The sequence below is a fragment of the Coregonus clupeaformis genome, chromosome 6 (assembly GCF_020615455.1).
Source record: "Coregonus clupeaformis isolate EN_2021a chromosome 6, ASM2061545v1, whole genome shotgun sequence".
In the NCBI taxonomy this organism is placed as follows: Eukaryota; Metazoa; Chordata; class Actinopteri; order Salmoniformes; family Salmonidae; genus Coregonus; species Coregonus clupeaformis.
Window position 1 is genome coordinate 41,557,905 of NC_059197.1, and position 24,231 is coordinate 41,582,135.

Genomic DNA, 24,231 nt, shown 5'->3' on the forward strand with positions numbered 1-24,231 from the left:
AAAGGTGTTTACAGCAGTAGTTATATAGGATGAGCCTTGACTAGAATACAGTAAAGACATATGAAGTGGGTAAAACAGTACTGTATGTAAACATTATTAAAGTGTCCAGAGTTCAATGACTATGTAGGCTACATAGGGCAGCAGTATCTAAGGTGAAGGGTAGAGTACTGGGTGGTAGCCGGCTAGTAACAGTGAATAAGTTCAGGGCAGGGTACTGGGCGGAGGCCGGCTAGTGGTGACTATTTAACAGTCTAATGGCCTGGAGTCTGACTCACACTATAGTATCCTAACACTTATATTAGGGCCTGGAGCTAGTCATGGGCCCTTGTTATACCCTATGACTAGCTCCAGATTTGTTCCTGACCTTGGTTATACGCTGTGACTAGCACCAGAGTTGTTCCTGACCTTGGTTTATGACTCAGACCTGAGCACAGCACAGATACAGCCGATGCACGATGAGGTGCCTCTGATGCTGGATAAAGATAATGTGCTTGTTTGTATGCTAATTGGGGAGAACAGAACTCCTCATTCTCTTAGCTGCAATAACACCATCTCTGGCTGCTCTCAGCATCAAATGTGGCCCCTGGCAATTCCACAAACACTCCATTCAGTGGAAACGCCAGCAATGTTTTCACAGACAATTGACTTACTCAATGAGATGTACAGATTGCTGTTAGTTTCTAGAAGCAATAAACATTTTGACACTGCTGCCTGAATAGGTGATTTTTACGGACAACATAATGGTAAATGGATAGAGTGTAGCAGTATGTGGTGTGTATAGGGTAAATACATGGAAACAGGTGTAGTAATTGTGTGTGATTTAACAGCGAATACATGCTCTGTATTTCAGGATAGCACAGCTGTATGTCATTGCCTACCTACCTGCAGTGCCAGTGAGTCATCTGTTATATCAAATACCCACTTGTTTCGAGTGGCTTCAATTTTATCTGAGTTTTCAACTCGCTGGCTCCATTAACCTATTCTTATCAGATGAATAGTACATTTAGTGTTTTCTCATTAAATTGCATTAAACATCCTCTCCTCCCTGTCTTTCTAATTTACTCTGTATCTCTTTCTTTTAGGCTATTTTTCTGCATCAACTTCAGGCTTCTTATCTCCAGAACCAGGTACACTGACTGTGCTGCTGGGCTACAAATGACTTGTTTTGTTCCTCACACCTCATCGCATCCATAGAAATAAGAATGAATAGAACAGCCTTGGAAGCTCTAACCCTAATTAACTGGTAAACTCATAGCTACACTCGCAATGGCTGCCTGGTATTGTGATGCAATCATTTTCATATTATTTTGGATTGTTCTATCAAGTGATGCTGGATTGCCATGGTAATGTAGAATGCTCATTCAAATTATGCTAACTGATGTGGCTCATGCAATGGAATGTATTTTTTGTAATGTCAGTTGAGTTGACTCAACAAATCACAGCACAGATTAAAGGGTACACTTCCTGATTTTAATTCCTGGCATGGGTACACTCAAAATGGCTGCCAGTCCACCCATTATGCCATCATTGACTTAAATGGAGACACCCTTTCTATTCATTCTTATTTCTATGATGGCATCCTCATCCCAGTCTCTTGTGTCATCTGAGTTAAGGAGTAAGACAGTCATAGGTGTGAATCTGATGTTTATGATCATATCAACGTGTGTGTGTCTGTGCTCAGGGGATAATACTGCCTCAGATGTACACAGCAGCAGCGGCCAACATCGCCAATGTGGTGACAAACTATATCCTGCTCTACTGGATGGACCTGGGAGTTATGTAGGTGTGCTCACACAAGAAACATTGATAACAGTTCCATATTCTTAACAGTCAGTAACATAGTCAGAGTATCAATTATGTACCAAGTACTGTAATTATGGTCATTATCATTTCATGGAGTGTGTTTTTGTTTGTGTGTATTTGTTTTATAGAGGGTATACAGCAGCTAATACGCTTTCCAAGCTCTACATATGTTCTGTCTTGTTTGCTTACATTTGTTGGAAGAAACTATATGTGAAAACATGGGGAGGTAAGAGAAAGTCCACATCCCTCTGATTGTGCCTAATGAATGTGAGCCATTGAAATAGACTGGTTTGTGTTGGGATGAACAGGCTTTTGTCTCCCCCTACAGGTTGGACTACATTTACATTTACATTTACATCATTTAGCAGACGCTCTTATCCAGAGCGACTTACAAATTGGTGCATTCAATTTATGATAGCCAGTAGGACAACCACCTTTTTTTTAAAACTTTTTTTTTTAAATGGTGGGTGGGGGAAGAAGGATTACTTTATACTATTCCAGGTATTCCTTAAAGAGGTAGGGTTTCAAGTGTCTCCGGAAGGTGGTCAGTGACTCCGCTGTCCTGGCGTCGTGGGGGATCTTGTTCCACCATTGGGGTGCCAGAGCAGCGAATAGCTTTGACTGGGCTGAGCGGGAACTGTGCTTCCGTAGAGGTAGGGGAGCTAGCAGGCCAGAGGTAGATGAACGTAGTGCCCTCGTTTGGGTGTAGGGTCTGATCAGAGCCTGAAGGTAAGGAGGTGCCGTTCCCCTCACAGCTCAGTAGGCAAGCATCATGGTCTTGTAGTAGATGCGAGCCTCAACTGGAAGCCAGTGGAGTGTGCGGAGGAGCGGGGTGACATGAGAGACGGGCTGCAGCGTTCTGGATAAATTGAAGGGGTTTAATGGCACAGGCAGGGAGCCCAGCCAACGGCGAGTTGCAGTAATCCAGACGGGAGATGACAAGTGCCTGGATTAGGACCTGTGCCGCTTTCTGTGCAAGGAAGGGTCGTACTCTGCGAATGTTGTAGAGCATGAACCTGAACTACAGAAGCTTTGCAGGAGTGGGGCTCTTATATGAAACTAGCCATCCCCAGGACACTGATGCTGTGTTTCGAATGGTGGATCTATGAGCTTGGGGGATTCCTTGCAGGTTCATTTCAGCTCTTAAGGTTAACACCAATGAACAGTCACATTCAAAAGGCCAAAACAACCATATCTACAGTTGGAGTCAGAAGTTTACATTTTAGCCAAATACATTTAAACTCAGATGTTCACAATTCCTGACATTTAATAATATGCCATCTTGTGGAGGTCTACTATTTTTTTTCTGAGGTCTTGGCTGATGTCTTTTGATTTTCCCATGATGTCAAGCAAAGAGGCACTGAGTTTGAAGGTAGGCCTTGAAATACATCCACAGGTACACCTCCAAGTGACTCAAATGATGTCAATTAGCCTATCAGAAGCTTCTAAAGCCATGACATAATTTCCTGGAATTTTCCAAGCTGTTTAAAGGCACAGTCAACTTAATGTATGTAAACTTCTGACCCACTGGAATTGTGATACAGTGAATTATAAGTGAAATAATCTGTCTGTAAACAATTGTTGGAAAAATTACTTGTGTCATGCACAAAGTAGATGTCCTAACCGACTTGCCAAAACTATAGTTTGTTAACAAGACATTTGTGGAGTGGTTGAAAAATGAGTTTTAATGACTCCAACCTAAGTGTATGTAAACTTCTTCCCCCTCTCTCTTTCCTTCTCTATTTCTCAGGCATGCTGAGTGAAGTGGACCTGGCTGCTCAACACGTGGTCATAATGCTGGCTTTAATCAACTACATGGTACTGTGTACAGAACTATTTACACACCCACTCTAACACTTAGTCCTATCATGGAAACCAAACGAAACCCAATGCCCTGGCTATCCAGTCCAAATAAGTTGAAGAATAACCCAACATTTACTATACATGTATGTACGCTACAGATCAACATTAAATCTGAGTCAAAAGCAGACATTAACTTTGTTTGAGCATGCCCTGGCTATCCAGTCCAAATTCTAAATGTAATGTACGTGTAGGCTACAGGTCAAAGTAAAATCTGAGGCAAAAACACACATTAACTTTATTTGAGCCATGGTTAGACTAAGACAGCAAGCTGTTTATGAGGCATCTAGTTAATGTGTTGTGTTGTGTGGGTAAAGTTCTCCCTGGGGATCCAGGCTGCAGCATGTGTTCGTGTGGGGAACGCCCTGGGGGCCAGAGACAGAGCCGGGGCCATCCTCACCAGCAAGGTGTCTCTCGCCCTCTCAGGTCAGTCACACACTTACTCTAGCTCATATGGCACTTATTTCAACCATCACAACTATGGTGATCTATGGTGAACAAAAATTATAATAATTACTTTGACAAACTAGTAGTTATTTTGCAGTAGTGCATGTATTTTTCCTCTGTCCCATGCTCTAGGTTCAATGGCAGTAATTCAGGGAATCATGCTGATCTCTACTAAAACAGGGATCGCCTTCATGTTTACTTCTGATGAGTAAGTAGAATGTACATATAGTCAACATAATGAATCAAATCAAGACAGTCAAAAAATGGAACCTAACTATCTCAATAGCGATTATTTATTTCCTTTTCAGGCAGGTAATAGATCTGGTCCCGTGTAGCTCAGTTGGTAGAGCATGGCGTTTGCAACGCCAGGGTTATGGGTTCGATTCCCACGGGGGTCCAGTATGAAAATATATACAGTCACTAACTGTAAGTTGCTCTGGATAAGAGCGTCTGCTAAATGACTGAAATGTAAAATACTTCTCAACGTGTATTGTGTCCTTCAGTTCTTTGATGGGCTAGTGGTAAGTACACTCAAGTGATTTGTAACCATTGAAAAATGAATAACATTTTGTATAATAAGAACTCATTAATATACAGTGGAATAAGTGTGTGTAATCTGTGTAATTTTCCAGGACCCGGGAACATTGGTTGAATGAGTGATAAGACATGAAACGTGGTGACAGCCAGCCAACAGTGTTTGTCTCTCTCTGTAAACACCCACTAATCTGAGATTTGTCTGTCTGTCCCACTGTGTGTGCATGGGAATCATCCTGGGCACGGGCCAACAGAAGATAGCAGCGATGGCTAATCTCATCACCTACTACTGTGTGGGCCATCCACTGGGCATCTCTTTGATGTTTGCAGCTGGTCCTAGGTATGTACTCATTTCTGAATTTTATGAAAACCAAACACAATTTTAGACTTCCTTTTCTAGACCAGAGGTCTTCGCTCATTCTTACTGCCTTGCCACATACTTGCAACAGAAGTATGGTTATGATCAAATTCAGAAATGTGGTACAAAAACATTCAGAAAAACAGTTTGCTCTCACTAGCAATCAAGAATCATGAATAGCAGGGGTATTCTGTATTGAAGATGACACAATGTTCTCTGTCCTTATACAAAGCCAGTCTAACCTCCTCTCCTCCTCTCCCCCCTCCTTTACTTTATTTCCTTTCCTCTCTTCTCCTCTCCTTTCCTTTCCTTTCCTCTCCTTTCCTTTCCTTTCTTCTCCTTTCCTTTCCCCACCTCTCCTCTCCTTTCCTCTCCTCTCCTCTCCTCTCCGCTCCTCTCTTCACCTCCCTCTACACAGTATGAAAAAATGTATGCACTCACTAACTGTAAGTCACTCTGGATAAGAGCGTCTGCTAAATGACTCAAATGTAAAAATGTACACAGGGTTCTGGTTAGGTCTGTTCATCTGTGTCATTCTACAGTCCATCTTCTTCATCACTGTCATCTTCAGGCTCAACTGGAAGAGAATGACAGAGAAGGTAGGTCACCAGTGGCTTTTCACTTCCCTATCTGGAACATACAGGGACTCAGGTGATTGAGAGACTGACAGCCCACACCTCTATCTTTATGGTTTCTGTGAAGCATAGTAGTGGCCTGGTGTGGGTGAAGGAAAATGTTTGCTGTCAGTTGAGAGCATTACGGAGTTGATCTGTTTATGACAGGCTGTGAAACGAGCTGGAAAGGCTGGACATATGGTGTCAATGAGGAGTATAGTTGCACCTGACCACACAGAGAACAATGGGAGGGTGAGTAGAGAAATGTTGCTCAGTCCTATTTATTTATATTATTTATACTATACTCTCGGAAATAACATTGTTCTAACCCAGATTGTGCCTGCTTCCACACCCAGACAGTGAATGGATACATGTCAGTGCCAGGGGAACCTCAGGGGAAGCAATTGGACCCCAGAGGTGCAGAGGGAGGATGGGAGCCCCAGAGCATTGCTCTCCACCACCCAGCTGGTCCTGAGGAGAGGTCTCACTGTACTGGCTGCCATTGCCATCCTGGCTGTGGGGACCAGTGTCCATCTTCTACTGCCTCTACCAATCAGCTCATGGAGCAATCTGAGTATAGACTGGAGCAACACTACCTTTACCACTACCTACCCCCCTGAACTGGTCCCGTCAACAGTTCTCATCTAGGAGTAATACCTGGGCGACCCAGAACAGACCCTGTAGCAAGACAATTAAGTCATAGATATGCTGTGTCAGTGAATCTGTTGTTATACCAACTATTACACCTGAAACAACCTTTTCCTGCAATCTAGAGCCATAATCATTATGGTCTATTTTTCTGTATAGGTTATCAATGCATACCTCTTTACCTGTTCAATTGTCATTTTAATTAATGATGCAAATTGTTTCTTTAAAAACTTTTATGCCTTCAGTACATTTAGTAATTTATAGATTTTCTAAAGTGTAGCAACATTGGCAGCAGGCATGCCAGCTAAGATAATTAGACAAGCTACTCTAACTTGATTGATAGCCTGAAATAGCTTGGTAGCTACACTCTTTGGCTGTCCCCATAGGAGAACCCTTTGAAGAACCCCTTTTGGTTCCAGGTAGAACCCTTTTGGGTTCCATGTAGAACCCTTTCCACAGAGGGTTCTACATGGAACCAAAAATAGTTCTGCCCCACAAAAAGGCTTCTGCCTGGAACCAAAAAGGCTTCCCCTATGGGGACAACCGCAGAACCCTTTTGTAACTCTTTTTTCTATGAGTGTAGGTATGAGGTTGGGAACCTATCTAGCTGGTTAGCTAAAGCCAACTTCCTAAAATTGCTAGGTGGCTGGTATTACAGAGAAACAATAAAACATTTTCATTTGATTTATTCATCAAGAAGGAATCAATGGGCTACACAGCTTGATCAACTTAATTTACAAACATACCCTTCTGCCCATCACCGGCAGCTAAAATCAAATCAAACGCTGTGTGTGTCACTCTACACTATCTCTCTCCTTCTCCATTGACGATACTGCACGCACTAGAGTATCTAGTGTACTCTTTGCCTGGTCCAGTCAGTGTGCTCCTCCGCAAAATACAGCTGACAGATCTTCTTATAAATAATTATGTTAAAACATGGGCTTAAAAATTATGTTTAGAAATTAATTGAACACCTGAAAAATGTAAAAACAGGACAATTCTGAGGCAGCACGTGCATTTGTGCCCCCTATGGGCATGACGCCACTGGTTTTGGAATGAATGAATAGAATACTAACATTTTGGATGGTACCACGTGAGTCTGTCTTTACTTTTTGGTTTACAATATATCACATTACCATCAGAAAACATTAGGTTTCATTGGTTTGTGTAATCAGCTCAGACAGTGTGATACAGTTTCATTCAGATGATTAATGAAAAGCCCCAGAATAAATAATCCCTTGGCTCCTCACAGATCAACAGTACTGGAATTTTGGCACCATACTGTAGTTTGGCCAACTCCTCTCCACTCCTATCTTCTCTGCATCGTTGCTTGGATGGTCCTCTGACCACTCTGGCTGAGTGAAGCGATCTCTGGAACCCATTCGTTCTGAAACCCATTCTCTCCGGAACTCACTCTGTGTTCATCAAGTGAGGTTGGTGAGCAGTAGGTTGATGATGATTCCCAGGGCCAGGATGAAGAGCATGACACACAGAGCCAGGCCCCTCCGCATTACCAGGGCCCTGTGGGCCAGCAAGGCCTCCACCTTGCTGAGGGCCACCCTGTCCCCAGCCTCACCGTCAGCATCAGCCCCATCCTCAGCCAGGGCATTTCTGTTTGTGTGGCCCTCACAGGGAGCTGAATCATTTGAATGTGCCTCCGGGGCCTTGTCTGTCACACAGAAACACACCTATTAGAAAGAGCATGCATTCTTACATAACCCCAATAATAAAAGTATACCTTTGTAAAGCCATCTAAAGAGTTATGATGATGAGTAAAGTGAAGGGTCAATGATTAATGGAGACTTTCTTACCCGTGTCTGTAGAGTTCCCCTGTACCCCAGCTCTGATCTGGGCCTGCAAACAACCCAACACATCCCCATTAAGATCCTCTTCAAGGCGTTTACATTTAATGAAATAAAGACTTGAGGGTTATGCCTGTGTTCACCTCTACAGAGGCTTTCTTCCAGTTCATTCTGGATAGGTAGACGATGAGGAAGGAGGACTGTAGGAACACACAGGTAAACAGACCGGTCCACAGGCCTGGGGGAGGAGAGGAAACATAACAGTAACAGTCAAAGAAGAGAAGACAACTGAAAGAGGCAGTAGGGAGATTGGCGGCAGTTTGTCTTTGCTTTAGCCAACTTGTCACCTTGCCACACAAACCAACAATGTGATGTTAAATTACGAAAGTCAGGCACCCAGGTGCAATATGGGAACAATCAAAAGACTGAAAAATAAATTAAATACTGTATTACCCCAGAAATTCATAGGACAAAATGCAGAACACATTTATAGATGTTCTTACCCATGATTCCTAGTTTGGCAGCAAACATCAGGGACACTCCAATAGGAAAGCCAACCCCATAGTAACCCAAGATGTTGCATATCGCCCCAACCTTCTGCTTCCCTGCCCCCCTTATAATACTACCTGAGGCAGCCTGGGGAACCAGGAGAAACAGACACGGTTACTGTTGCACTATAAACATGTGTACAGTGCCTTCAGAAAGTATTCACATCCCTTGACTTTCTCCAAATGTTGATGTGTTACAGCCTGAATTTAAAATAGATTCAATTGAGATGTTTTGTCACTGGCCTCCACACAATACGCCATAATGTCAAAGTGGAATTATGTTTTTTTAGTTTTGTTTTGTTATTAAATAAAATATGAAAAGCTGAAATGTCTTGTGTCAATAAGTATTCAACCGCTTTGTTATGGCAAGCCTAAATAAGTTCAGGAGTAAAAATGTGCTTAACACATAATATTGCATGGACCCACTCTGTGTGCAATAATTGTGTTTAAAATGATTTTTGAATGACTACCTCATCTTTACCCTACACATAGAATTATCTGTAAGGTCCCTCAGTCGAGCAGTAAATTGCAAACACAGATTCAACCACAAAGACCAGGGAGGTTTTCCAATGCCTCACAAAGAAGGGCACCTATTGGTAAATGTTTTTTTTTTTAAAAACATGGTGAAGTTAATTACACTTTGGATGGTGTATCAATACATCCAGTCACTTCAAAGATAAAGGCGTCATTCCTAACTCAAGTGCAGGAGAGGGGGGGAAAACGCTCAGGGATTTTACCATGAGGCCAATGGTGACTTTTAAACAGTTACAGAGTTTAATGGCTATGATAGGAGAAAACTGAGGATGGACCAACAACATTGTAGTTACTCAACAATACTAACCTAATTGACAGAGTAAAAAGAAGGAAGCCTGTACAGAATACAAATACTCCAAAACATGCAACCTGTTTGCAACGAGGGACTAAAGTAATACTACAAAAAATGTGGCAAAGCAATTACATTTTTGTCCTGAATACAAAGTGTTATGTTTGGGGCAAATCCAATACAACCGAGTACCACTGTCCATATTTTCAAGCATAGTGGTGGCTGCATCATGCTAATTGTATGCTTGTAATCGTTAAGGACTGGGGAGTTTTTCAGGATAAGAAAGAAATGAAATGGAAAGCACAGGCAAAATCCTAGAGGAAAACCTGGTTCAGTCTGCTTTCCACCAGACACTGGGAGATTAATTCACCTTTCAGCAGGACAATAACCTAAAACACAAGGCCAAATCTACACTGGAGTTGCTTACCAAGAAGACAGTGAATGTTCCTGAGTGGCCAAGCTACAGTTTCGGCATAAATCAACTTGAAAATCTATGGCAAGACCTGAAAATGGTTGTCTAGCAATTATCAACAACAAATTTGACAAAGCTTGAAGAATTTAGAAAATAATAATGGGCAAATGTTGCACAATCCAGGTGTGGAAAGCTCTTAGAGACTTACCCAGAAAGACTCACAGCTGTAATCGCTGCCAAAGGTGCTTCTACAAAGTATTGACTCAGGGGAGTGAATACTTAGGTAAATAAGACATTTCTGCATTTAATTTTCAATAAATTTGCAAATATTTCTAAAAACAAGTTTTCACTTTGTCATTACGGGGTATTGTGTGTAGATAGGTGATTTTGTAACACAACAAAATGTGGAATAAGTCAAGGGGTATGAATACTTTCTAAAGGCACTGTATATACAGGTAACTTCCAAAATAAAGGAAACAATTGAGTAAATGAGGGATGCAAAGTATATTGAAAGCAGGTGCTTCCACACAGGTGTGGTTCCTGAGTTAATTAAGCAATTAACAATTCATCATGCTTAGGGTCATGTATAAAACGGCCCATTATTTTGGCTACCATGGCTAGAAAAAGAGATCTCAGTGACTCCCTCAACTTGTAGAAATCATGCCAAGGTGCATTGAAACTGTTCTGCCTCGTGGTGGCCCAACGCCTTATTAAGACACTTTATGTTGGTGTTTCCTTTATTTTGGCAGTTACCTGTTCGATACATGTTACAATAATACCTTTGATATTATAAAAAGTGGATCCATATTGTGATGAGTAAAGGGAGCTATAAGTTGTGATACAGTAGAAGCATTGACTCTTTACCGATATTGCATCTAACAGAAGAAAAGGGGCGTAGAAAGCCATAACTTGAGCAACCCTCTCTCTGATCTGCCTGTTGGCAGAAATTCAGGGTGAAGAAATACATTCAGTTATGTAGAATCAATGACAGAGACACCTCACCCTAGTTAAAGTGTAAAGGAATAGATAATCAAAGTTCATGACTCTGTACGTCTGTATTACAATGAGTGACTTAGTTATGTCATAGAGAAAGGTTATTCATGTTCACTCTCATACACAGATCTGGTGTTAACAATACAATACACCAGTAATGTAGTAAAACACAACAAACTGCTTAGTCATGGTGACGATCAACAGATCCCGAAGCCACAGAAAAAAATCTGTAGTGGTAAATGACCATAGACTACATTACTCACTCATCATATGTAAAGACGTAGGAGATTTTGTCCTTCAGTATCCCAACAAGAACCGACAAGCACACAGAAACTGACCCTGGACAGAGACAACAGGCCAACACATTTCTTCAGTAACACTTTTCATCATTTAATTATCGTATGAATGCTTCATTTGTTGTTGTCAAGCGTTTAAATATTATTTGAGGTGTTTGGCAGGCACATGTACCAGCACAGAACATGGCCAGCTTGGCAGACAGCTTGGCCTGCTCTGTATCTCCAGCCCCCAGAGCATTGCCCACCCTCACACTGCCTGCCACACTGAACCCTAGAGGGAACTGACAACACACACACACACACACACACACACACACACACACACACACACACACACACACACACACACACACACACACACACAAACCATGATCAATCTCTGGGACTACACCCAGATTATTCACTTTCTATGTGACTGGTGTGAATATATAATATGATGGATGAACATTTGCCGAAAAGTTAAAAGTCTCAACTATATATTTACCATGTAACAAATGCTTGCCAGTTCGAAGACGACTGATTGTGCTCCAAGCTCTACCTCACTTATCAGACCTGCCATTGAGAGGTAGTGAAACATGATATAAAATCAAAGCAGAAACACTGTAGCATCTAAACAGTTTGTAATGTGTAGAAGTACCCACGAGAAAATAGTAAAATATAGAGCAACATTTCACATAAAAAAATTGATCAATGGCATTCACAGAGATCAAAACAACCCAAATATACCTGCTTCTATCTGTTGTCCTACCTGCTAGAAAGCCTCCAATCTCATAGGTCCACCACTCCACACACAGCATGATCATGCTAGGAATGGCCAGGTGGATGTAGGTGCCCCAGTCTTCCAGGCACTCCCAAGACCAGCCTACAGGGGAACACAAGGCTCAGGCTCAGACACTGGGATCGTGCCTGGGTAATGCTAATGTTCTCACAGAAGGTGTTTGGGTCTAAACCAAAACCATGCTGTGTTAATGCATTAGGAAGCCAGATCACTTGGTTTGACATTGCACTGCGGTTCCCCTTAATAAATGAATACTAATAAATGCATATTATGCATCACTTTGTATGTGATCCATTCAAGTCACAGACTGGGAGTTCAGAGAGTTCAAAGAGTTTGTGGATTTGGCGGTATAAGCTCTACTTCAGTGTAATCATGTCTCACCTGCCCATGTGGCCTTATGTAGTTCCTTCCACAGGATGTAGGCATAGAGCATAGCAGCCAGAGAGAGCTGAGAGATGGTGTTGGCCCACGCAGACCCACTGTCAACGGAAAACAATCCACAACATACATTACATCCTATAGCCCTCAGTGCTAACAATTACCATCCCATCCTATATCCCTCAATGGTAATGGGTGTTGACAGAGGAATCACTGTCTGGGGAGGACACTCACGCTACACCCAGGTCCAGAGCATAGAGGAAGATGTAGTTGATGAGGGCATTCAGTAGGTTGGCCACCAAACCTGTGATGACCTGCGGCCATATGATTCCCTGAAGGACAATAAAGTCTTATTCAGATCAAATGGTCAGGTGATTATTCTCTTTGCAGGGCAACTGACTGAGGTCTAGGTTAGCTCTTACCTGATTCTGTAGATATCTGGCCTCCAGCTGGTAAATAAATGTGGCCTGTTAAAAAATTAATGATAAACATGTTTAAGTAAGTTATTGACATGGGGAATTAATTATTATCTTAATCGACTGGGTGCACGTGTGTCTGGGTAGATAGATAGATGTACTCACTGGGAGTGCTGGCATAAAAATCTTCACATACATCTGAGACAGCCTAAAGTGAGATAAAAAGCTCTATCAGAATGATCCAAAACAATAATCACATTCTACAAACCAATCTCTACTTGTCACTTTGTGAATGACAGAAAACAGCCAAATTCAGAGATCCTATTCCCTGTTGTACCTGGTCAAAAGTAGTGCACTATATAGGGAATAGGGTGTGATTTTAGACATCTATTAAATCTGGGGTAACTGTGTGCAGTGACTGGAGTGGTCTGACCTACCTGGCAACCTCTGGGCTCTGTTTGACAGCCAGGAGGATGGGTTCTGTGTTGATGAGAACAGCCCAGCATGGGAAACAGGCCAGAAGTTGAATGAGGATGGCTCTCTGTAGAATGACCCCAACTTTCAGGAGGTTACGGCTCCCAAAGGTCTGCAGGGAGCAATAATCAAGTTCATCTTTGAGTGGCACGGCAGGACAATGTACTGCAGCTCTGATCCAGGGCGTTAAATGCTGCTTGCTGAAGCTGAGCGCCAGCAAGCCGCGTGTGATCCCCTGGACCAGAGCTAGGATGACGGTGCTTTTGATAACATTTTGGGGACAGTGCTCTGTGTTAGGAGGAGGAAACAGACCAGGTTTCATTCCTACCTGAGATATGAGTGTGTCACACGCTGATGATAAACCATACCCAATGGAGACACCTGTAACATTAATCACCTGGAAGACCAGAACAGAGATTTTGAGAATTTGTTGAAAATGTCAAGTTCATAGTGTGCTGTAATTTCAATATTACCACAGCCAGGTACAAGTCTGTTTGGAGTGGCAGAAGTCACACGATGGCACAAACAGACAAGTACCCGGGTAAATATTACCCAAAATTGTTGTAATAAAAAAGTGGTATAAACTCATAAATCAATCAATACTTACAGCTATGGCGAGAGCCACCCCTGCCAGTTCTGTCTTCCCCAAATGGCCACAGAAAACTGTACTGACGAAACTCACTAAAAAGACCATGAGCTGAGCCATAACCTGGTAAGAATAGAATACAACCACAACATTTGATAAATCAGTTGATGTAGTTGTACATACTATCAGGAATATGTGTAGAGAATAGGCCTAACACTCTGAAGTGTTAAACATGCATCAAATTTACGGTTTGAGGTCATTCAAAGTGATTCAGGTTAAACAGGCCAGGTGATAGATGAATCAATGAAAAAACATCTATAGTGTGCCAGATGCCAGTAACCTATAATTATCCAGTGTGCCAGTGGCCTTTAAGTGAATTCAATATTATGCAAGCAACCAAATAACAATAATAATGTAATCTAGAAATGTAAGGTTTTATATAACTTTGACCTAATTGTGGACAAAATGTAATAAAGATGTTTCTTACCACAGGCCCAGCCATTGTTGCTAATTCAATCATTTCTTTTTTGAATTCAACAGGAATCAACCTGCGAATACATCTCAAACAGTTCCCACATATTGTCAATGAATGTGAAGAACTTTCATTCCCATTCGTCCTGCTCTCTACAATTCCATTAGTATCCATTTCTAAAAACTGTCACTCAGAAAAGTCTGCATGGTCAGGTGAGAACAAGGTGATATTCTAGCTGCCAGCTGCCAGTGAGACTTCCTATCTGATGACGTCCTATGTCACTTCCTATCTCTGACTTAGCTGTACACTGGCAATCTCAACTAGCATTGTTTAACACGATTGCCAATCCACTGCTGGACAAAGTTCACAGTGTTTTGTCAATTCTGCAACTGCACCAGATGATGGAGCTCTTTCCTTCCTCTGCAAACATCAACATGGTTTGAAAATAAAGTATTTTTTCTCTGCGGCCGTGTTCAAGAGCATCAATTTTGCTCAGTATCTGATCACCGACTGAACAGAAAAATAGTGAGTATTCATTTGGGATGATTTGTAGATCAGTCAGTCTTTTGTCGGAGACTGCAATATAGTCAATTTCAAACACGACCAGGCAATTTTAACAATTATATTTACAAAGGTCTAAAGCTCAAAAGCCTCTGAAAGAAAGTCTATGGTAGGTGACAGTCCCATCAGTTGAAAAATCAAACATATGAGGCACTAGACAACTGAGTTGTGACACTTCCTCTGTCTACCTTACTGTAGACTCAGCGTATGGCCCAGTTGTCACGACTTCCGCCTAGGCTGCCTCCCCTCCTTGTTCGGGCAGGTTTCGGCGTTCGGCGTCACCAGCTTACTAGCTACTGCCGATCCATTTATCATCACTCCATTTGTCTTGTCTTCAATCACACACACCTGGTCCTTATTCCCTCATTAGTCATGGTATAAGTGTTCCCTCTGCTTCCTTGTCTTTGTGGGTGATTGTATATTGTGGAATTTGTGTAGCTCGGTGGAGCTCGTGTATTGTGTATCGACGGAAGTATTCTCCCGTGTGCCTTGTATTTTCCAGTGCGCCTGTTTTGTGCCCTGGAGTGTGTTTGATGCATTTCTGCATAATCCTGTATTTTGTGGATTAAAGCCTATTATTCTGTGATTTACCCTCCTGCGCCTGACTTCTTCAACACCACCTCATCACAGAATCACCCACCCGATATGGAGTCAGCGGGAGAGACGCACATGCCTGGAGTCGTGGAACGGGTCCAGAAGCATTCAACTATGCTAGCCAGCTTGGGTGAAGCGATGGGTCGGCTTCTTCAGGTCGTCCAACGCCTGGAGAGGAAAAAGCCTGATCCGTCGAGACCAGCTGGTCAACTGGATCCCGCCACCTACACCCCAGCACCCGGAGGGATCCAGATATCCCGACCAGGGGAGTTCGACGGGACAGCGGCGCTGTGCCAAGGATTTCTTCTCCAACTGGAGCTCTACTTCTCCAGCATCCGGCCGGTCGGAGCGGGAGAATGTGTCCACCCTCGTCTCCTACCTCTCGGGGAAAGCCCTGGAGTGGGCCAACGCGGTGTGGAACGAAGGAGGAGCCGCGTTGGAGAACTACGGGGAGTTCGCTCGCCTCTTCCGGGCAGTCTTCGATCACCCGCCCGAGGGTCGAGAGGCGGGCGAGCGGCTGGTCCACCTGAGGCAGGGGACGAGGACTGCGCAGGACTTCTCATTGGAGTTTTGAACTCTGGCAGCTGGGTCCGGGTGGAACGAGCCGGCCCTGATCGACCAGTCCGGTGCCATCTGCGAGAGGACGTCCGACGGGAGCTAGCCTGCCGTGACACCATGTTGTCCTTCTCGCAACTGGTGGACATGGCCATTCGTTTGGATAACCTGCTGGCAACCAGAGGACATCCTGGAGGAGGTCTGCCCGTTTCCATCCCGGCCGACTCGGATCCAGAACCGATGGAGATGGGTGGAACCGCTAGCCGAGAGAGCGGAGGACGACAGCGCCAGTGCCACAATGGTCGCGCGAAGGGACATTTCACCACACGTTGTCGCAACGCTCTTCTGGGTTTGGAGGCGGCAGGTATTCTCGCATCACCCCAGGTATCGAACACCCACACTCGTTCAGAGCCCTCTGCTGCGCACTGTAAAATACTCGTCTCCTTTCCTGAGCACATGGATGTTCCCCAGTATAAGGCGCTAGTCGATTCAGGCGCAGCTGGGAACTTTATGGACAGGGCATTCGCACACCATATAGGCATTCCATTGATTCCCCTATCCATTCCACGCCCCATCAGAGCACTTGATAGTCGACCATTAGGGTCCGGGTTGGTTAAGGAAGTTACTGCACCAGTCACCATGGTAACCCAGGAGACTCATTGTGAGCAGGTTACTTTTTCCATTATTGAGTCTCCTGCTTTCCCTGTGGTATACTCCACAACCCCACCTTCTCATGGCCGCAGAGGGTTCTCACGGGGTGGTCGCGAGAGTGTCAGGGTAGGTGTCTAGGTGTTTCCGTTGGTGCAACCACGGTGAAAAGTCCAGACGGTACCTCCACCGTGCGCATTCCCCCTGAATACCTCGATCTGGCGCAAGCGTTCTCTAAAACGCAGGCGACTAAATTACCACCTCATCGGGCGGGGGATTGCACGATAAACCTCCGGGTAGACGCTGTACCTCCCAGGAGTCATATATACCCCCTGTCACAGGCTGAAACGGTGGCTATGGAAACATATGTCACGAGTCCCTGTGCCAGGGGTATATATACGTCCCTCCACTTCACCCACCTCCTCGAGTTTCTTCTTTGTGAAGAAGGAGGACGGAGGTCTGCACCCGTGCATTGATTATCAACCACTGAACAGGGAGACGATAAGATTTAGCTATCCTCTCCCCCTCATTCCTTCAGTGATTGAATCAATGCATGGGGCGCGCTTCTTCACCAAATTAGATCTCAGGAGTGCGTACAACCTGGTGCGTATCCGAGCGGGAGATGAGTGGAAGACAGCATTCAGCACAACCACGGGGCATTATGAATACCTGGTGATGCCCTATGGTTTGATGAATGCTCCCTCAGTTTTCCAGTCCTTTGTGAACAAGGTGTTTCGGGACATGCTTGGTCGTGGTGTAGTGGTCTACATCGATGACATCCTGGTGTATTCCGCTACGTGCGCCGAGCATGTGTCCCTGGTTCACAAGGTGCTGGCCCGACTGTTGGAAAATGACCTTTATGCTAAGGCAGAGAAGTGTGTGTTTTTCCAGCAGTCCGCCTCCTTCCTTGGATACCGCATTTCCACCTCAGGTGTGGAGATGGAGGGAGATCGCATTTCAGCCGTGCGTAATTGGCTGACTCCAACCACGGTTAAGGAGGTGCAGCGCTTCCTTGGCTTTGCCAACTACTATCGGAGGTTTATCCGGGGCTTTGGCAAGGTCGCAGCTCCCATTACCTCCCTGTTGAAGGGTGGGCCGTCCCGGCTCTGCTGGTCTGTTGAGGCTGACCTGGCTTTCAGCAAACTACGGGGTCTGTTCACCTCAGCCTCAGTACTGGCCCACCCCGATTCATCACCACCGTTCGTAGTGGAGGTAGATGCGTCCGAGGTTGGGATAGGAGCTGTCCTGTCTCAACGCTCGGGTACGCCACCCAAGCTCCGCCCCTGAGCATTCTTTTCGAAGAAGCTCAGCCCGGCGGAGCAGAACTACGGCGTTGGTGATCGGGAGCTGTTGGCTGTTGTCCGAGCCTTGACCGTGTGGAGGCATTGGCTCGAGGGGGCAAAACACCCTTTCCTCGTCTGGACGGACCACCGTAACCTGGAGTACATCCGGGCAGCGAGGAGGCTGAATCCTTGCCAGGCCAGGTGGGCCCTATTCTTCACCCGGTTTGATTTCACTCTATCATACATCCCAGGTACGAAGAACGTGAAGGCAGACGGTGTTCATGCCATGGGCAGAATATGCCCAGAACTCTCTCCGCCACTCCTCCACTAACCTAACGCCTTTCCAGTGTATTCTAGGTTACCAACCGGTTCTGGCACCAGAGCCAGACCGAGGCTCCTGCGGTGGATGACTGGTTTCGGCGCACGGAGGAGAAGTGGGATGCTGCCCACGTTCACCTCCAACGCGCTGTGCGTCATCAGAAGGCCAACGCTGACCGCCACCGCAGTGAGGCCCCCATCTTTGTACTGGGGGGCCTCACTGGCTCTCGACCCGGAATCTGCCCCTCCGCCTGCCCTGCCAGAAGCTGAGCCCGCAGTTTGTGGGGCCGTTCAAACTCCTGAGGAGAGTCAACCAGGTCACTTATAGGTTATTACTTCCCCCTGATAACCGTATTAACCCCTCGTTTCATGTGTCTCTCCTCAGGCCGGTGGTAGCTGGTCCGCTCCAGGAGGCTGAGGTGGGTGTGGGAGGTCCCTCCACCTCCTCTGGACATCGAGGGGGCCCCGGCGTACTCTGTCCGTTCCATCCTGGATTCGAGGCGTCGGGTGGGGGGCCTTCAGTACCTCATGGAGTGGGTGGAGTACGGTCCGGAGGAACGGTGCTGGGTTCCGGTGAGGGATATCCTCGATCCCTCCATGTTACGGGATTTCCACTGTCGCCATCCGGCTCAACCTGCTCCCCGTCCTCCTGGCTGTCCCCGAGGCCGGGGTCGGCGCGCTGCTGGAGCCGTGCGTCAAGGGGGGGTACTGTCACGACTTGATGATAAATGGATCGGCAGTAGCTAGTAAGCCGGTGACGCCGAACGCCGAAACCTGCCCGAACAAGGGGGAGGGGGGGGGGGTACTGTCACGACCTCCGCCGAGGCTGCATCCCCTCCTTGTTCGGGCAGGTTTCGGCGTTCGGCGTCACCGGCTTACTAACTACTGCCGATCCATTTATCATCACTCCATTTGTATTGTCTTCAATCACACACCTGGTCCTTATTCCCTCATTAGTCATGGTATAAGTGTTCCCTCTGCTTCCTTGTCTGTGTGGGTGATTGTTTATTGTGGAGGTTTGTGTAGTTCGGTGGAGCTCGTGGAGCTCAGTTGGTAGAGCATGGCGTTTGCAACGCAGGGTTGTGGGTTCGTTTCCCACGGGGGGCCAGTATGAAAATGTATGCACTCACTAACTGTAAGTCACTCTGGATAAGAGCATCTGCTAAATGACTAAAATGTGTGCTTTGTTTTTTCCAGTGCGCCTGTTTTGTGACCTGGAGTGTGTTTGACGCATTTCTGCGTAATCCTGTATTTTGCGGATTAAAACCTATTATTCTGTGATTTACCCTCCTGCGCCTGACTTCTTCAACACCACCTCATCACACCAGTGAACACAGTGTAGATAATAGTGTCTGTCTAAAAGTAACAGAGACCTGGCAGCCTTATGGGCAATAGGTATCATACAATCTTGTGCTATCTAGAACTAAAAATGGTTCCATGGCTGTCCTCATAGGAGAACCCCTTTTGGTTCCACGTAGAACCCTTTTGGTTCCACGTAGAACCCTTTCGAGTTCCTTGTAGAACCCTTTGGGTTCTACATGGAACCCAAAGAGGTCTACCTGGAACCAAATAGGATCTACATGGAACCAAAAAGGGTTATCCAATGGGGACAGCCACAGAACCCTTTTGGAAATATTTGTGTACTGTGTAGGCCTACATTTGACACAAATTTTACCTACAGTGTTTTGCTTTGTTTTGTTTACATTTTAGTCATTTAGCAGACGCTCTTATCCAGAGCGACTTTACAGTTAGTGCATAATTTTTTTTTTTCTTCTCATACTTTCATCTTGATGCTTACAATAGCTCTTATAATGGGATGGAGACTTATATTCATGAAGACATTCAATTTGGTTATTCCGATTTAGTTGTGTTCAAAACCAATTGATTGTCAGGGTGCTTCTCTCGGGTCAGCGTCAACTCAATTTGGCTACCAAGGACACAAAGAAATACTTTTTCTCATACTGTTAAGTCCTTTTTAGCTTGGATGAGAGACAATTCAATTAGTTAAGAATGTCTGGTTAATTTAATTAGAGTGATTTGGCCTGTGGGAAAGCATCAAACACTATCTTTTGAGTGTGAGGAAAGGTTGATTCTATCAGACAGGCCACATATTGTCTGCTTTAGTAACTGATACAGTGGCTAAGTAGGGGGCCAAAATAAGCTTAGACATCAGGTAAGGTAAGGCTGATCTATGAAACTCACTCCATGTCTGAATCAGCATGACTCAGTGGATACAACTTAGGTGTATCAGGTAAACAGATCCCACACAAAGCTCCCCTTTTCCCTGTCCTCACAGACCTTAGTGGTGTCATTGACTTTTGCTGTGTCTGAGCTGAGGTAATAGATATTACTTTGCAGGTCCCAAGTGACCCTAACATACACCATTGAACAACTACTACATTTGTCTTATTGTCCAGTATGAAAGTTCATAGTATCCAAAACTCTCAGTGTACAATAGCACACACATGTTTAACAACACAAGTTTTGCTGTGCCCGTAAGTTTACCAAAGGGCTTTACTTGTCTATAGAATATTTTTTATGCAACCTCAGCAAAGTATATAGATGCCATTCTCCCTTTCTTACTGAACACTTAAATGTATATATAGGTAATAATAGAGGCTTTGATACATGAAGACTTGGATAATGAGTGGGTGTTGCAGAGGCAGCAAAGAGAGAGAAAGTCACTGTAATTACATAAGCTTTTTCCCCCTTAGGACGTTAGATCATAGTTAGATCATAGTGATTTGAGCTGTACTATACACCCAACTACTCCTTAAGCGTCTAACATTTGAAATGCCCAAGACTGTGGTCAAGGTCAGGGCTTAGCTAAGATATTCAATTTTCTTTATTTCTCCCTTCTTTCCTTCCTCTCTGCCCTTAAGGTTTTTATCCTCCTCCATAGGCAACAATAAAGTGCAGTTTTGGGATGTTTTTAGCTGTCAATGGCCATATCGTCTTGTAGGATTCAACCATTAAAAACCGATAGTGTGTCTGTGAACTGTCTGCTGTCTTGTCTAGACTGTGAAACATGCCATCTCTATACGATTCTTCCATGTTAGTGAGATATTTCACCAGGTCTCCACTGTGTGTTGTAATGAAGTGGAGCTATAGCCCTGGAGACTATCAATAGGAGGTTGTGAAATTGACTATTTTGTCTATACAACAATACAGGGTTTATAGTGAATCTCCTGACCTCGCCAGGTTCATGCAATCTCTCAGTGACGGGACATTGACACATTCTTTTCTCTCTCCTCAGGTAGAGCCATTCAGCCAAAGCCTGTGCTGTGTGGGTGTACTGTGCACTATGTTTATTGGACCATGTGGGCCTATGCACCAAACCACAAATCACTGAGAAAAGGAGCAGACAAAAACAATAGTGCTGTCAGAGTCAGCTGTGAAAGTCTGCATGTTTTAGTCATTAAGTTGAGAAATAGCTAAGGAGTAGCCGAGGAGGACTGCCACTGAAACTTTGTCATCTCCTGCTTGCTGTTCAAACACGTTCTCTAGAGTTCTGTTTATACCTGGTTCTAACATGCGTCCTTTGTCTTGATCTTGTCCACATTCTGATTGTGTCCACATTTTTAGACAGGTGAAGACAATTAAAATACTAATTGTGATCTGATTGTAATCAGATCTTCCTGCCCACCTCTGGAGGTAGTCAGGGACTCATTGTATCTGGATCAATCAAGTGTAAACAGATATGGATGGTCAAACCATTTAAATCATCATTATACCGGTCTCTAAAATCATTGACAGGTAGCACCATTGACTTATGGAATCAGTAATTGCCTTAGAATAAATAAATAAATATTATTTTGACATAATATCTGTCAAATAATTTGCATACAGGGAAACCTGGCATCGAAAATAAGATCTGGTGCAACCAATTACCTTCAGAAGTCACATAATTAGTTAAATAAAGTCCACCTGTGTGCAATCTAAGTGTCACATGATCTCAGTATATATACCCCTATTCTGAAAGGCCCCAGAGTCTGCAACACCACTAAGCAAGGGGCACCACCAAGCAAGCGGCACCATGAAGACCAAGGAGCTCTCCAAACAGGTCAGGGACAAAGTTGTGGAGAAGTACAGATCAGGGTTGGGTTATAAAAAAATATCAGAAACTTTGAACATCCCACGGAGCACCATTAAATCCATTATTAAAAAATGGAAAGAATATGGCATCACAACAAACCTACCAAGAGAGGGCCGCCCACCAAAACTCATGGACCAGGCAATGAGGGCATTAATCAGAGAGGCAACAAAGAGACCAAAGATAACCCTGAAGGAGCTGCAAAGCTCCACAGTGGAGATTGGAGTATCTGTCCATAGGACCACTTTAAGCCATACACTCCACAGAGCTGGGCTTTACGGAAGAGTGGCCAGAAAAAAGCCATTGCTTAAAGAAAAAAATAAGCAAACACGTTTGGTGTTTGCCAAAATGCATGTGGGAGACTCCCCAAACATATGGAAGAATGTACTCTGGTCAGATGAGACTAAAATATAGCTTTTTGGCCATAAAGGAAAACGCTATGTCTGGCGCAAACCCAACACCTCTCATCACTCTGAGAACACCATCCCCACAGTGAAGCATGGTGGTGGCAGCATCATGCTGTGGGGATGTTTTTCATTGGCAGGGGCTGGGAAACTGGTCAGAATTAAAGGAGTGATGGATGGCGCTAAATACAGGGAAATTCTTGAGGGAAACCTGTTTCAGTCTTCCAGAGATTTGAGACTGGGACGGAGGTTCACCTTCCAGCAGAACAATGACCCTAAGCATACTGCTAAAGCAATACTCGAGTGGTTTAAGGGGAAACATTTACATGTCTTGGAATGGCCTAGTCAAAGCCCAGACCTCAATCCAATTGAGAATCTGTGGTATGACTTAAAGATTGCTGTACACCAGTGGAACCCACCCAACTTGAAGGAGCTGGAGCAGTTTTGCCTTGAAGAATGGGCAAAAATCCCAGTGGCTAGATGTGCCAACCTTATAGAGACATACCCCAAGAGACTTGCAGCTGTAATTGCTGCAAAAGGTGGCTCTACAAACTATTGACTTTGGGGGTGAATAGTTATGCATGCTCAAGTAAAAAAATATATTTTGCATCTTCAAAGTGGTAGGCATGTTGTGTATATCAAATGATACAAACCCCCCCAAAATCTATTTTAATTCCAGGTTGTAAGGCAACAAAATAGGAAAAATGCCAAGGGGGGTGAATACATTTGCAAGCCACTGTAAGGTTAGGCAACATTATGCTTCCCAGGTAACACTAACAAAATGTACTGTTCTTTTTAGTGAATGAGATTGTTTGATATACACATAACAATTATGAATAAAAATACATATTTGGTCCGTTAAGATGAATACATACTTTATTTTCCTCTTAGTTGTATTTATTTCACACGATCAGTTTGAAACAGTGTATCAAACCACTGAAATCTGTATACATGATTGCATGAACCTATAAGACACTGTACACAGAAATGTATATTGTAATTGGTATCACACTGGGCTGAACTACACTCCAATGTATTTTGTAACAAGATACTTTCAAGAGCTGTGATTTGTATTTTCATTTTTTATAGCGGTTCACCATTTTGTGGCTCCCTTTCACCTTGCATTGGTATCAGAAGTCTGATAGCACAATGGTGTGATAAGAGCGTCTACTAAATGAATTAAATATAAATGTGTATGTAAAAATGAGCTCATAGCAAGTTTAGGAGAACTTACGCAGCAGGTTAGGAGAATTCACGTAGCAGGTTAGAAGAATTAGGTTAAGCTGTATCCCATCTAGACATGACCCCTAAACAAGGCCAATAATAATACCCAGTGTGCTTTGTACTTCATTTTGGTATGTTCATTTTCACATATACAGTCAGTGCATTCAACTAAGGTAGATAAACAACAACATATCACAGTCATAGCAAGTAAAATGTTTCTGTAACCGTTACTAAGAATGTTGTTGCTGTTCGGGCCGGCTACTTGCAAAAGTATTTCTGTATTTTAAAATACAAAACAAATGTATTTTA

General features: G+C 44.1%; 1 protein-coding gene and 1 pseudogene across 1 annotated transcript; one reads left to right on the forward strand and one right to left on the reverse strand.

Moving 5' to 3' along the window:
• Positions 1 to 455: 455 nt before the first annotated feature.
• LOC121568175 lies at positions 456 to 6,602 on the forward strand (annotated as a pseudogene).
• A 333-nt stretch (positions 6,603 to 6,935) lies between these two features.
• Positions 6,936 to 14,512, reverse strand: LOC121567967 (multidrug and toxin extrusion protein 1). Its single transcript, XM_041878392.2, has 17 exons — positions 14,258 to 14,512; positions 13,792 to 13,893; positions 13,513 to 13,581; positions 13,148 to 13,296; positions 12,876 to 12,918; positions 12,717 to 12,761; positions 12,529 to 12,626; positions 12,298 to 12,395; positions 11,887 to 12,000; positions 11,623 to 11,690; positions 11,311 to 11,419; positions 11,106 to 11,181; positions 10,714 to 10,783; positions 8,570 to 8,702; positions 8,210 to 8,304; positions 8,076 to 8,118; positions 6,936 to 7,933 (listed from the first exon to the last, which is right to left on the reverse strand). The coding sequence occupies exons 1-17, from the start codon at positions 14,414 to 14,416 to the stop codon at positions 7,689 to 7,691; spliced, it is 1,716 nt and encodes a 571-aa protein (XP_041734326.1). The 5' UTR covers positions 14,417 to 14,512; the 3' UTR covers positions 6,936 to 7,688.
• Positions 14,513 to 24,231: the final 9,719 nt, after the last annotated feature.

Coding starts and splice junctions, on each gene's coding strand:
- LOC121567967 (XM_041878392.2), bottom strand. CDS start 14,416: ATGGATACTAATGGAATTGTAGAGAGCAGGACGAATGGGAATGAAAGT. Junction 13,582..13,791: donor GGGTGGCTCTCGCCATAGCT/GTAAGTATTGAT, acceptor CTGGTCTTCCAG/GTGATTAATGTTACAGGTGT. Junction 10,784..11,105: donor TACGTCTTTACATATGATGA/GTGAGTAATGTA, acceptor TTCTGCCAACAG/GCAGATCAGAGAGAGGGTTG.